The following is a 12558-nucleotide window of genomic DNA, read 5'->3' on the forward strand; positions in this document are numbered from 1 at the left end:
CCCGTCCGCTACCTTACACCTGGGAAACGTCCCGCCTCCTTTTCCACACCTGCTGCCACCGATTGGTTCAAATGATCAGCAAAGGACCCACCTCTCCACCTGCTGAAGCCCAATCACAGCCCGGCACACGCCAGATGACATGGACGTCAGTCCCCTACTATAAATGATAGACACAGGCCTGGGCCATTGGAAGAGGGGCTGTCTCTTTGCGCTGTGTTTGTACAGCACCTAGCGCCAGGGGGCCCTCACCCATGCCTGGGGCTGCCAGGCACTACCGCAGTACAAGTGATGTTAATAAACAGTTGCATACAGAGGCAGTGTGGTCTAGCGGACAGGGCACTGGCCTGGGAGCCCAGCGAGCCAAGCTCCCTTCTCAGCTCCGCTCGCTGGCCACAGAGCCTGGCTTTAGCTGACCCTCCCTGGCAGCACGTGGCAGAACCAGCAGACGCGTCTGGGAGGTTAACCCCACTCCCCACCCCAATCGGCCTGCAGCGGAACCTGAGGGCAAGATGGGTCCGTGCTGCGGGAGCGCTGGCTACACCATAGAGTGCAGATGGGAAACATCAGGGAAAGGATGGGAGAGCAAATCCACCTGAAGTCCCTTGTGCCGTTCAGTGAATGGGTGACAGAGATGCCCTCTGGTGGGGAAGAGATACTGGGATGCTGGTGGAGAATTGGCTTGGCAGTTACAGCTGCCCATCACCATGGCATCTGGGCATCGGCAGCCTTTGATTTGTGCATTGTGCCCTACGGCTCTGGACTTTGGGACTAAAAAAACCTCTTCACACCCTTCTGTCCACACAGCCTTCCCTCCAAGGGGACCAAGAAAGCTCTGCAGGGCCCACAGCTAGCCTGGGGCCTGTAACCACAGGGCCTGTAGATTTTAACCCCTTGCTCTTCATGCTCATGAGGATCTGTTCGGCTTGTGCATTTATTGATTACGATAAGTTGCATGGGGGGGGGGAGAGTTCTCTGCAGACAGACCCAGAGCTATAGGGTTACTGTGAAGCAAAGTGGCCAATATCAGTCGTAACGCACCAAAACCTGCATAACTCCCCCATCTAGCGGCCAACTTCGTCAGAAGCCTGGAAAGGAGGAAGGGCGTGTTTGCACCGGGGAAGCTCAGCCTGCTGGGCCATGAACCACTCCGAGCAGGAAAGCTCAGCACAGAAGTGCATCCACCCGCCTTCCTCGGGAAGCCGATGAATGCCACTGGGCACCCTAATAAAAACAGGCATCATTAGACAAGCGAAGACGTCTAGGCAGAGCTGGTAGTGACCCCTCTTGTTAAAGTCGCCTGCCGTGGCCCTTATAAAACCCTGTTTTCAGTGGCTTATAACTTTGCCAAACTTTCGCCTGGTGTCGGAAAGATTCAGCAAAAACCGTTCCGCCATTTCCAAGAACGTTGTTCTCCCCTGGTGGAAAAGTCTTGAAACAATTTCAGTGAGAAGCTCTAGAACCTTCCAGGGGCTTGAAATTTGGCAGGGGGGATCAGCCTGGGGCCAGGAATGTGCCTCGTGGGGGGAAAAATAGCCTATGAATATGCAATGAATGGCTGGATCAGACTGCATATGCACAAGGGGGCTGGGTTAAGGTTCCGTGGGCACATTTTATCTACTAGAGAAAGGAGGGGAAAAGGTGTGAGGAAATGGAATAAAGCCACTTTCCACAACTTTGTATTGTTTTCCAACTGGCAAAATTTGGGAAAGAATAAGAATGTGAGAGAAAACGTGAGAAAAGCCCTTCCAAATTTTTTCTGTGTACCAAACCGTAGGTTATCTCCTGCCGTGTTACTCTCTCACAAATTTTGCCAGCTGGGAAACTGCAGGGAAGTGGGAGAAAAAAAGAAACACGAGTAGGAAAACATTGGGGTGGTAAAAAATACGATTTTGGTTTGAAATATTGGAAAAAAAATTAAAGCGTGATTCATTTTTTGATTAAACCCAGTTTTCTGATGAAGATTTTCCCCCTGAATCTCTTTGGCCAGCTCTGCTATTTATAGGTACCCCGTGAAACAACTTCCGGAGGAGTCACATTCGGTACAGCTTTTCTGCCTCAGAGGAACAGATTGTTTTCACCATGAATCAGATGCCGAACTTGTAACCTCCCCCTGCAGGATGAAACCCCCAACACGACGCTAAAACCGTACATCAGAAAAGCTGCCACTCCGTGCACAGACAAGCGTCACCTGGAACCCTACCCCTGCACTCACGATACTTTCCTTGTAGCCAGGGACACTTGTCTCAAGCTCCACCACAGTTCCCATCCCCGTATGGGTCAGCCCTTGTAACGACACCCCTAGGCAGGGCGTCAGTGGGGCTTGAACCCAGGAGATCTAGAACAGGAGCCTCTGCTCCGCTAAGGCAGGGGCATGAATTGTTACGTGCAGTCTAGCCACTACAGGGGGACAAAGAGCCGTGCTGAATTCGCACGGGTTACGCGTGTGCCGGCTGGCTCGCTCTCCCTGTAGAATTGGGGTAACGATAGCGCCCCGTCACAGAGGAGGAGATCAGCTCGGGGGGGGTTGGTTCAAACGAAATTGTTCAGCACTGGTCCCGCGCAGCTCTCCTCCCCTGCCTACCCCCGAACCTTTTTGCAGCGGATCGGCTGTGCCATGTCCTGTATTAGTCCGGGTGACATCTCGGGGCAGATGTTCTAAGGCTCCCAGGACAGTTCAGCAGCCAGAGGAGGACGGCTAACTCTCATACGTGCCTTCAAAATCCCCCCCCCACATACACACCCCGGTTCTTTGAGGCAGGGCATTGTCTATTGTACCCCATCCGTCCAGCTCTGTGCTGAGCAGAAAGGGGGGGCTGGAAGGAGTGGGCTGAGCTGGCTCTGAGGCCGATTGCACTCAATGAGCAACGACTCACAGTGAAACTTGTCTTCGTGACAATCCGTTTTTAATTGTTCATTTGAAAAAGAAAATGGTGAATGTCCCTGCTGCACGGGCCTGGCCTCTGCCTCCCTGGGAACACTGGCTGGGATTTCCGAAAGCACAGAGAGGAGTGAGGGGCCCGAGACGCAGTGAAATTCCAAGGTAGGTGCAGGGCAGCTAACTTCCTGAGGTTCCTTTGAACCACCCCCATCCCCAAATCCTTTTAAAGTGGGGGTTAAGGTAGCTTGCTGAGGATCCTACAAACTGCAGGCAGAATCCATTCCCACAGCACATGGGAATCCAGTCCAGCTTCTCCATTATTCCCAGAGGCTCAGCAACCAGGGGAAGCCTCCCCACTTTATTGCTAACAACTTAATTGGGGGAGTTAATGCACCTCACCTGTGGGAGCCTGTGTTATCTCCCGGTCTGGATTTCCATGCCTGGCTGGAGTGGGATCTGCCTACAGCTCTGCAAGGGGATCTTTATTGTCTGGGTTGAGTTTCTGTCTGATCACACAGGACCATACCCAGTCCAGGCGGGCTAGCGGTCTCCGATGGGAAATGGTGCACCAAAATTAGTGGCATGGACGTGGCCCCCAGCAGACATCGGGGCAGCCAGGGAATGTGGCCGGCTGGGGATTAGGAGTGGCGCTCTATCCCGAGGATGAGCCCTCTGCAGCCAGAGACCCACAGGTGGCCACTGCACCCTGTGTTCAAGTACCACCCACTTAGAAATAACCCTGGTCCCAAGCTACTTGGTTCTCGACACAGGGCTAAGTCTTAGGAGAGCGGCCGGACACTCAGCAGTGACCTCTCCAGCTCGGGAAGGGGTGGGGTTTAGGGATCTGAAGGGGGTCCATGTCCAGTGGGTCAAGGCTGGAGGGATGGTGACTGCTCCTGTCTGTGCATGGAGCCATCAGGCTGGGTACGTTAGAGTGGGGGGGGAGGTGTCGGGGGGGTGGGAATCCTCAGACCCAGCATCCTCCAGCCAGGAAGGGTCGCACCGGGCCTGGCTCTGCAGTACTGCAGTCCAGGAGGAATCACCATCACCCCGACCCACTCGGAGCAGAGGGGATAGCCCGGACCCTGGAAACATCACCACGTCGCAGGGACAAACCAACCCCCTCAGGAGCGCCCAAGCGACGGACGCCAACGTCAAATCCCCCCCAAACCCGGGGAGGTCAGGGGTGATCGGAGGCTCAGAACTAGGAGGAGGACCTGGTTCCGAATCTGCAGCTTGGGACTGGAGTATTTGGAGCTCACTGCCCTGGGTCCCGTCCTCTCCCGGCGCTGTTCGCAGCACACACAGGCTCTGCTGGGGAGGCAGCCGAGGAGCTCCCGGCTGATGGAACAGGGTTGCGGCAGGGGGTGGCTGTCTCGCTGGAGGGCCTCAGTTCTTGGAAGCAGGCTGGTCGTAGATATGGTGGGTGTTGTATCGCTTCACTGTCACCGGGTCCTGCTTGCCCATGATCTCCACGCGCTCGGAAAGGTCCAAACTGCTGAAGGAAGGGTGGACAGTGGATCAGGGCAGAGCGAGGGGCTCCACAAAGGGTGCTCTAGGGAGTGGGGCGGGGCGAACCTAAGCCACTGGGTCAGATACAGTGAGATCTCTGCCCACTGCTGCGACTCCGGTACAAGTCAGTTTCTCTCCCCCGCCCACCCTTCCAGTTATCTCCAGTTCCCCCTCACTGGGCTGGGCTCTTTTGCTGACCCCAAGGACTGGGGCTCAGGATAAATCAGGGGGAGGTATGGGGTATCTCCGCACAGGTGAATAAGCACAGCACATGGGACGACCTTCACAGGCCGCATGCGGCTTCTCCCCTTACAGTGAATTCAGTCCAGATTTGAATCTTCATGAGAACACCTGGTTTTAACATCCCAGCCAAGACATGGTACCTCTCCCAGGCCACCGCAGCCTGCACTATTCTGGGGCAGGAGAGGAATTAATGAGCTGTGGGTCCAGAGCCAGGCGTGCTGAAATCAGATCCACACTGGCTGTGCTAACCACGGCAGACTCATCTCCCCGGCCCGGGGTGCATCTAGCCTGCAGTCCCAGGGGGTGATTTACCCCAGCCAGCTTTAACGGAGTTAGCTCAGGTCCTGGAGAGGCAATGCCTCAGCAGCCCAAGGTTCAGCGCAGGGTGTGTGAACCTGACGGGAGCCCTGGATAATTCCTGGCAGGACTAGCCCGTGCCGAGGCCGTGGCAGCGGTATCCAAGCAGGCTCAGGTACGGGAGCTCAAACTGCAATCGCACCCTGTGATTACAGTAGAGAGAGAACCTAAGAGCCCAAGACACAAGGCGTTGCCCGGCAGATGCCTGATGGGCCGAGTCCAGAGAAGCACCTGCTTAGAAAAGGGCTGGAAAGTCAAACCTGTCCCTGGCCGAGCTCATTCTGCAGAAGCTCACCTGTTCAGGTACCCTCCTCCGTTGGTTCAGCTGCTCCCCTACCCGCACAGGGAGCGGGTGTGCTGGGACAAGGTTTGCAGTGGGGGTGCTGAAGGCGGAAACCATGCACTTGGGTTGTTATTACTGCTTCAAACCCGGGGGGGGGCAGCACCCCTAGTTCCAGCATCTACGACAGGGAGGGTCCCAGCTGGTGACCTTCCCCTGCTATGAGAGCATAGGGCTGGAGGGGGCTAGGGGAAGGATTGGGTGTGACAGAGAGGGGAAGGGAGGCCTCCCACGGTTCTGATCAGCACCCAGGCCCTGCCCATCCTCCCCCCCGGATGTGGAGCTCACCATCCATAGACCAGCGCGGCGATAAAGCAGGCCAGCAGGATGGCCAGGAGGATGGAGAGGATGGTGGTGATGACAATCATACCAGCGCTGTGCCTTCTGGGCCAGGTGTCAATGGGGGCAGGGTCCTTCCCTGGAAAAGAGAGTGGGGGGGAGGGGAAACAGTCAGTGGCAGGGACCCCCCTGGGCAGGAGGGGGAGACCCTGATGCGCTTAACTCCAAGCGCATGAATAACTCCCCTAATGGAGTGGGTGTCATGGGACCAGTCGTGCTTAAAGTTAAGAAGGAGGCAGGGTGGCCTAGTGGCTAAAGCACAGGACAGACTCAGGAGAGTTCTAGTCCCAGCTCTGTCACTGACCTGTTGGGTGACCTTAGGCAAGTCATTTCACCTCCCTGTGCCTCAGTTTCCCCATCTGTAGAATAAGGAGAATGACACTAGCTTCCTTTGTGCAGGGCTTTGAGATCTGCTGGGGAAAAGCCCTATACAAGAGGGGCATTATAAGTCAGAGCCAGGGCCATAGAGATGAACGCAGACATGTCCCATTCTAGCCATTTAGACTCTTCTGCGGCCCCGCTCACAGCTGCGTCTCAGCCCCTGATCCTCACAACACCCCTGTGCGGCAGGGCAGGACGATTATCCCCAGAGTTCAGGTGGGGACTGGGGCTCGGAGAGGCTGAGTGACTTGCCCGCGGTCACACATGGAGCCTGTGGCAGAGCTAGGAACGGAACCCAGCTCTCCCAAGTTCCAAGGCACCATTCTTCCCTCCCTCCAGACGCCCCTCCTCGTCTCGTGTGTCCGTGCCACTCCACCCGCTTCCCACAAAACCTCTCTGGCATGGCCGATTGCCGGGGCCAAACACGCCTCCCACCGGGGCCTGCTAATGCTTCACCGTCTCGGCCACATGCGGCGCGACCCTCTCCTTCCACTGCTGGCCTGGGGCAGTCAGAACCCTGGCACCACCTGCGTCTCGTGGCGGCTGAGCTGTACGGTCAGTTACCTGTTTTCAGCGTGATCGGGGCTGACCATTTTGTCTCGGCCTTGGGGCCAGTTGCTGGACTCATTGCAAGGAACTTCACTCTGGGAAGAGAGAAAAGGGAAGAGGACATGGAAATGCACAGGCTGGGGGCTCAAGGTAACAAGGGAGCACAGGAAGCAGCTGAGGAGAGGGAAGGGGTGAGCCTGTGGCAGGTTCTGTTCCCAGCAGTGCCAATCCCAAGCATGCAAAAATCAAGAGATGGGGGCAGGGGACTGAGCTCAACAGGCCTGATTCTTAGCTGGCACAAACTGGCATCGCTCTCTCGGAGTCACTAGGGTTACCCCAGTTTGCACCAGCTCCAGATCTGTCCCTGTACCCCATGAGGATCAGCCATCCCTGTGGGCAACGAGGAGAGGTAGATCAAGGAATGCCTTGGGAGCACAATGGGCCTAAAAGGTAAACAAACAGGAGCGCACAGTGGCAGACATGAAATTTGGGAGGTCTAAGCACCACGGATGCCCTCCAAATAGCACCGAAGTGACAGATGGGCTCTGGGCTGGCTCTGTGCAGAGGGGGAGGTTCTACAGGATTTCACTCCAGTACAGGAGTCATAGGACTGGAAGGGACCTCAAGAGGTCGTTTAGTCCAGTCCCCTGCACTCAAGGCAGGACTAAGTATTATCTAGACCATCCCTGACAGGTGTTTGTCTAACCTGCTCTTGCAAATCTCCAATGGTGGAGATTCCACAACCTCCCTAGGCAAGTTATTCCAGTGCTTCACCACCCTGAGAGAGTTAGGAAGTTTTTCCTAATGTCCAACCTAATCCACCCTTGCAGCAATGTAAGCCCATTGCTTCTTGTCCTATCCTCAGAGGTTAAGAACAATTTTTCTCCCTCCTCTATCATGTCCCCTCTCAGTCTTCTCTTCTCCAGACTAAACAAACCCAGTTTTTTTCCAATCTTCCCTCATAGGTCATGTTTTCTAGAACTTTCAACATTTTTGTTGCTCTTCTCTGGACTCTCTCCAATTTGTCCCCATCTTTCCTGAAAAGTGGCTGCCCCAAAACTGGACACAACACTCCAGTTGAGGCCTAATCAGCATGGAGCAGAGCAGATGAATTACTTCTGGTGTCTTGCTCACAACACATCCCAGAATGATGTTCACTTTTTTGCAACAGTGTTACACTGTTGACTCATATTTAGCTTGTGATCCACTATGATCCCCAGATCCCCTTTCCCCAGTACTCCTTCCTTGGCAGTCATTTCCCATTTTGCATGTGTGCAACTAATTGTTCCTGCCTAAGTGGACTACTTTGCATTTGTCCTTATTGAATTTCATCCTATTTACTTCAGACCATTTCTCCAGTTTGTCCTGCTCATTTTGAATTTTAATCCTATCCTCCAAAGCACTTGCAACCCTTCCCAGCTTGGTATTGTCCACAAACTTTATAAGTGTACTCTCTATGCCATTACCTAAATCACTGATGAAGATATTGAACAGACCCAGAACTGATCCCTGCAGGACCCCACTCATTATGCCCTTCCAGCATGACTGTGAACCACTGATAACTACTCTCTGGGAACGGTTTCCCAACCTGTTTTGCACCCACCTTATAGTAGCTCTATCTAGGTTGCATTTCCCTAGTTTATGAGAAGATCATGCGAGACAGTATCAAAAGCCTTACTAAAGTCAAGATATACCACATCTACCATGTCACCCCAGACTGACAGGGTAACAAGCCTTGTGGACTGGGGATGGGTCAACTGTGGGGCTGGAAGGGACCGCAAGAGGTCACATCCAGGCCACCCCTGCTTCTGAGGCAGGATGAAGCGTACCTAGATCTCTTGTGCTGCCCGGGGATTAGCACATGAACACGACAGCCCAGCCATTGCTGCTCACCTGTAGGGCCCTGGGCCAGGCAGGGGGCCATTGCAATCTGGTCTTGATGTGTCCAAAACGCACCCGGTTTCGTTCCCGACGCGCAGCACCGTGATCTGGCCCGAGCTCTTTTCACATGGATAGTTTAAGGAGGAGGTGCCCATGGTCATGTAATTGGGATTCTCTGGGAACTGCTGGAAGGCAGGGAGGCTTTGCAGGGAGGTGGGTCTGGTGAAACTGGATATCGCTGCAGGGACAACGGTGAAAAGCAAGTGAAATGTTTTAGTCCTGATTTACAACAGTGGGAGAAGAGACTTCAGTGGAGTCACTCTGGAGTGACACCTGCATAAGCTAGAGAAGACTTCTTCTGGCACCAATGGACTCTCTCCAGAGTTACAGAAACAATACAGATCAAACTGGGCTCCAAAGGGTTGGAGGAGTGGCAGTAGGAGAGGAGCCCCTGTTCCCAGCCTGGCCCGGATTCATGGGCCATCCCACCCTATAGGCCACTCAACATCTAGCCAGGTGGCAAGGACTGTCAGCCACTTCCCACCTTGGCTGGACTTGGCCCAGTGGGTATAAGGCAAAAGCCTCAGTCTAACCCCCTGAGCCATCCAGCCCTGAGACTGGCACACTTATTGCATGGAAAGGACATTTTCTTTTTTACACAACATAATTTATCTGTGGAACTCATTGCCACAGGAAATTATTGAGGCAGAGAGCCCAGTTAGGCTGGGGCAAAAATTGGCACCAGTAGGGACTCTAACGAGGGTGACACATGGAGAGAAAGCACCTGTTCTCCCAGCTTGATGCTATTGCACAATTAAGTGCCTGTTCTGAAGCTACTGGCTCTGGCAGGGAATGGCTCCAACGCACAGATCTGCCCCAGCCTGGGCAGAACCTTAGTGTCGTCGCTGAGAGCAGTCAGAGGCCAAAACGGAGCCCTCCTTCCTGCCAGAGTCTTGACTGCGCCTCCAGCCACCTTGGTGCCTCACCCCTGGATCAAGGCACTGTTTGCCCTTAGGGAGGGGCTGATTTTTCCATGCAGCGCAGGGTCATAGGGAACATGCCACAGGCAGCTCTGTGGGCCTGTGCCCCACCCGCCTGGCTCTGTCTGGGCCTTCTGCATCCCTGCAGGCCAGCACATGCCTTCCCCTGCAGCCTGCGCGGTCCCTTCTCCAGGGACATCCCCAGTTTCCAAGCAGAGGGGAGCTGGCTGCAGGAGCACAAGCAGGATCTCTAGCCAACAAGGGCTGTGCGGGGCAGGGTGGAGAGGCCCGTTTCGCCTCTCTGCCCATCGCCAGCCAGTCAGGGCTCCAGGGCAAGGGCAGGTTTCCCAGCGCCTTGGCCGAGCTGTGGAGTGGGGGCTCTGCAACGGCCTGATACACAGTGTACACTCAATACAAAGCCCCTGGGGCCACGTCAGTAGCCCCTGCAATCACAGAGCCCTTCTGCTGAGCCAAGCGCAGCCCGTGTGCGGGAATGACACCTACCGCGACTGAGGGAAACCACCAACCAGATCTCATCGGTGTCGCTAACAGTCTGGTTGAAGACACAGCGGGGCTGCTCCAGGACGAAGGTGGAAGAAGTGATGTTCCCTTCCAGCGCCAGGAGAGTGATTGCAGGCTCATAGTCAATGGTGAGGACTGCAGAAAGGCAAGGAGAGAGACCATGAGTCAGGCAGGCTGGTAGACAGCCACTTGCCTTCTGCTCTGAGCTGGCCGGTCACTGTGGGGGCAGAAATGCAGCTGCAGAAACGCAGGAGCAAACCTCGAGATGTCTCTGAAACTCGGGCTGCTGCTGCTGAATTGGGAAGGCAAGCGGATGACAGCGAGTGGGAGAGAGCATCACCTAGTGAGCAGAGCGCTGGAACGGAGGACAGCTGGGTTCTATTCCCAGCTCTGACCTGCTGGGTGACCTTGGGCAAGTCACTTCCGCCCTCTGTGCCTCACTTTCCCCATCTGCAAAATGGGGCTGAGGACACTGAACTCCTCTGTAAAGCGCTTTGAGATCTAGGGATGCAAAGTGCCAGATGAGGGGAAGGTGTAATTATGACTTTCCCGTGGTGGCTGCAATATGTGCTCTGCCATCTAAAAGTTTGCTTAAAAAAAAAAAAATCAAACGAAGTCTCCAGGCCCTCCAGTTTCAAATACAACCTTCCAGTTGTGACCCAGACATACAGTGATGCACTGACGTCTGCCCAAGGCCTGGGCTACACACACACAAACTGCAGCTAGAGGGGTTTCTAAATCAGGTGAATTAAAACACTGCCTCTCCTCTTAAACGGGATGAAGAGTGACTATTGATATAGCTTCATTTGGAAACAAGGCAATTTAGAAACCACTTGAGTGGAATTGCTGCAACTTGGGTTGCCCAGGCCTGAGTTTGCCATCAGCCTGAAACAGTGGCTCTGAGAGAGATGCAGACTGTCTCTATTAATTCCAAGGGGCTGTTCACTCTGAAGCCTAATGAAAACACGAGCATCCTACTGGGAGTGTGTGGGGGGGTCTCATTTGGCACTGTTAGTAGGTGGAGCTTGGCTTGTGGGTGGAGCTTGGGACAGTACAATTTTATATATATATGCCCCCTCAGCAGTAACTGCAATGAAGCTGGTGGCATTCCTCTGATGCAAGGGAAAAGACTATCAAGCTCAGTTACTTGGATTGTAAACTCTGGGGCTGGGACCATCTTTTTGTCTGGTGTTTGTACAGCACCTAGCACCTCACTGCTGATGCTGGGGGCCTGGGAGGCAGGACGCCTGAGCTCAGGAGGGGCACACGTACTGCAGGGCAGGGGCCATGCACACACCCAGAGAGGGAGCTAGATCAAGCCGTGTGACCTTGGGCGAGTCCCTTTCCCTCTTGGCGTCAGATTCCCCATCAGTAAAATGGGGATAGAACCAGCCACCTCTGGGCATGTGGGGAGGGTTAATCACAGAGTTTTGGCCGTGACCAGTGCTGGGGGTCATGACCTTATCATTAATGAGCAGGGAGAATGCACTGAAGGTTGACCAGACAAAATCGGGATGGGGTGGGGTTAATAGGCACCTATGTAAGACAAAGCCCCGAATATCGGGACCGTCCCTATAAAATTGGGACATCTGGTCACCCTAGACCTGCTCTCCCCCGCAGAAACCCCCATCCCACCTCCCCAGCCAGGGGGCGATTTGCTTCCGATACGGCAGAACTTTGAGCCTCACACGGATGTGTATTGAAGCACCCGTGGGTGCCTGACGCTCTGTGGTCTTGATTGTGTTCACACTAGCACCATATTCTGCAAATAGCTCCAACGCCGGTTCCGAGGCGTTCCCAGCTCCATCGCCCCCAGCCCCAGTATTCAGTCCCCCCAGAGCTCCCCTGCGTCGCCCTCCTCGCCAGACTGCGGCACCAGGCAGCATCCCCAAGACTCACCTTGGCCTCTCGCGGTGCAGGTGGTGGTGGCCAGCAGGAGTAGTGCCAGCAGGAGGGACATCCCGGCGGCAGGTGGTGGAGTGGGGCTCTTGGCGGCACGGTAATGCCGAGAGGATCACTGGCTGAATGGTCTCTGTGTCCCGGCCCCTGTGGGTCCCGCCTGTACCCTCCTCTCTCCTGGACACCTGCATTCTTCTCTTCTCCTCCGAGAGCTGACAGCAAACAGGTCGGGCCAGTTTCCTGGGGAGCGTTTGCTGTGCATGAGTGCGCACCGGGCTTGGCAGCGCCAGGGATGGGTGCTGAGCTGGGCATCGCTGGAGAGATCTGTCCTGTATCGCCCTCCCTGGGGGCACCGATCTAACACAGCATACAGAGATCGGAGCCTGGCTCGCCCTTTAACACCAGGCCAGCGTCACGGCCGCATGCCCAGGCAAACCCAGGGAGTACTCAAGATGGCTTGCCCCAGCATGTCTCTCTCCCTTCTTACCAGTTATTAGCACCAGCCTCCTCTCTGCCCTTCCAAACAATCTCCCCTGACCATGGTGCAAGAGCCCACGCCCCCCAGCTCATCAGTGCTGCAGCCCGGATCAAGCCTCAGCTGCAAACACATATGGCCAGATTCTGATCTCTGTGACACGGGCACATATGTGAAGTAACTTCTCTCCCCTCAGTGCAGT

General features: G+C 55.0%; 1 protein-coding gene across 2 annotated transcripts; it reads right to left on the reverse strand.

Moving 5' to 3' along the window:
* Positions 1 to 3846: 3846 nt before the first annotated feature.
* LOC140899765 (uroplakin-3b-like) lies at positions 3847 to 12223 on the reverse strand. 2 transcript variants are annotated; one of them, XM_073315796.1, is made up of 6 exons: positions 11882 to 12223; positions 9965 to 10117; positions 8493 to 8718; positions 6615 to 6694; positions 5619 to 5748; positions 3847 to 4373 (listed from the first exon to the last, which is right to left on the reverse strand). In XM_073315796.1, the coding sequence occupies exons 1-6, from the start codon at positions 11940 to 11942 to the stop codon at positions 4268 to 4270; spliced, it is 756 nt and encodes a 251-aa protein (XP_073171897.1). In that variant the 5' UTR covers positions 11943 to 12223; the 3' UTR covers positions 3847 to 4267. The 2 variants fall into 2 exon arrangements, with proteins under 2 accessions (XP_073171897.1, XP_073171896.1); XM_073315795.1 differs by having other exon boundaries at positions 3847 to 4376.
* Positions 12224 to 12558: the final 335 nt, after the last annotated feature.

The sequence above is a fragment of the Lepidochelys kempii genome, chromosome 17 (assembly GCF_965140265.1).
Source record: "Lepidochelys kempii isolate rLepKem1 chromosome 17, rLepKem1.hap2, whole genome shotgun sequence".
NCBI classification, from domain to species: Eukaryota; Metazoa; Chordata; order Testudines; family Cheloniidae; genus Lepidochelys; species Lepidochelys kempii.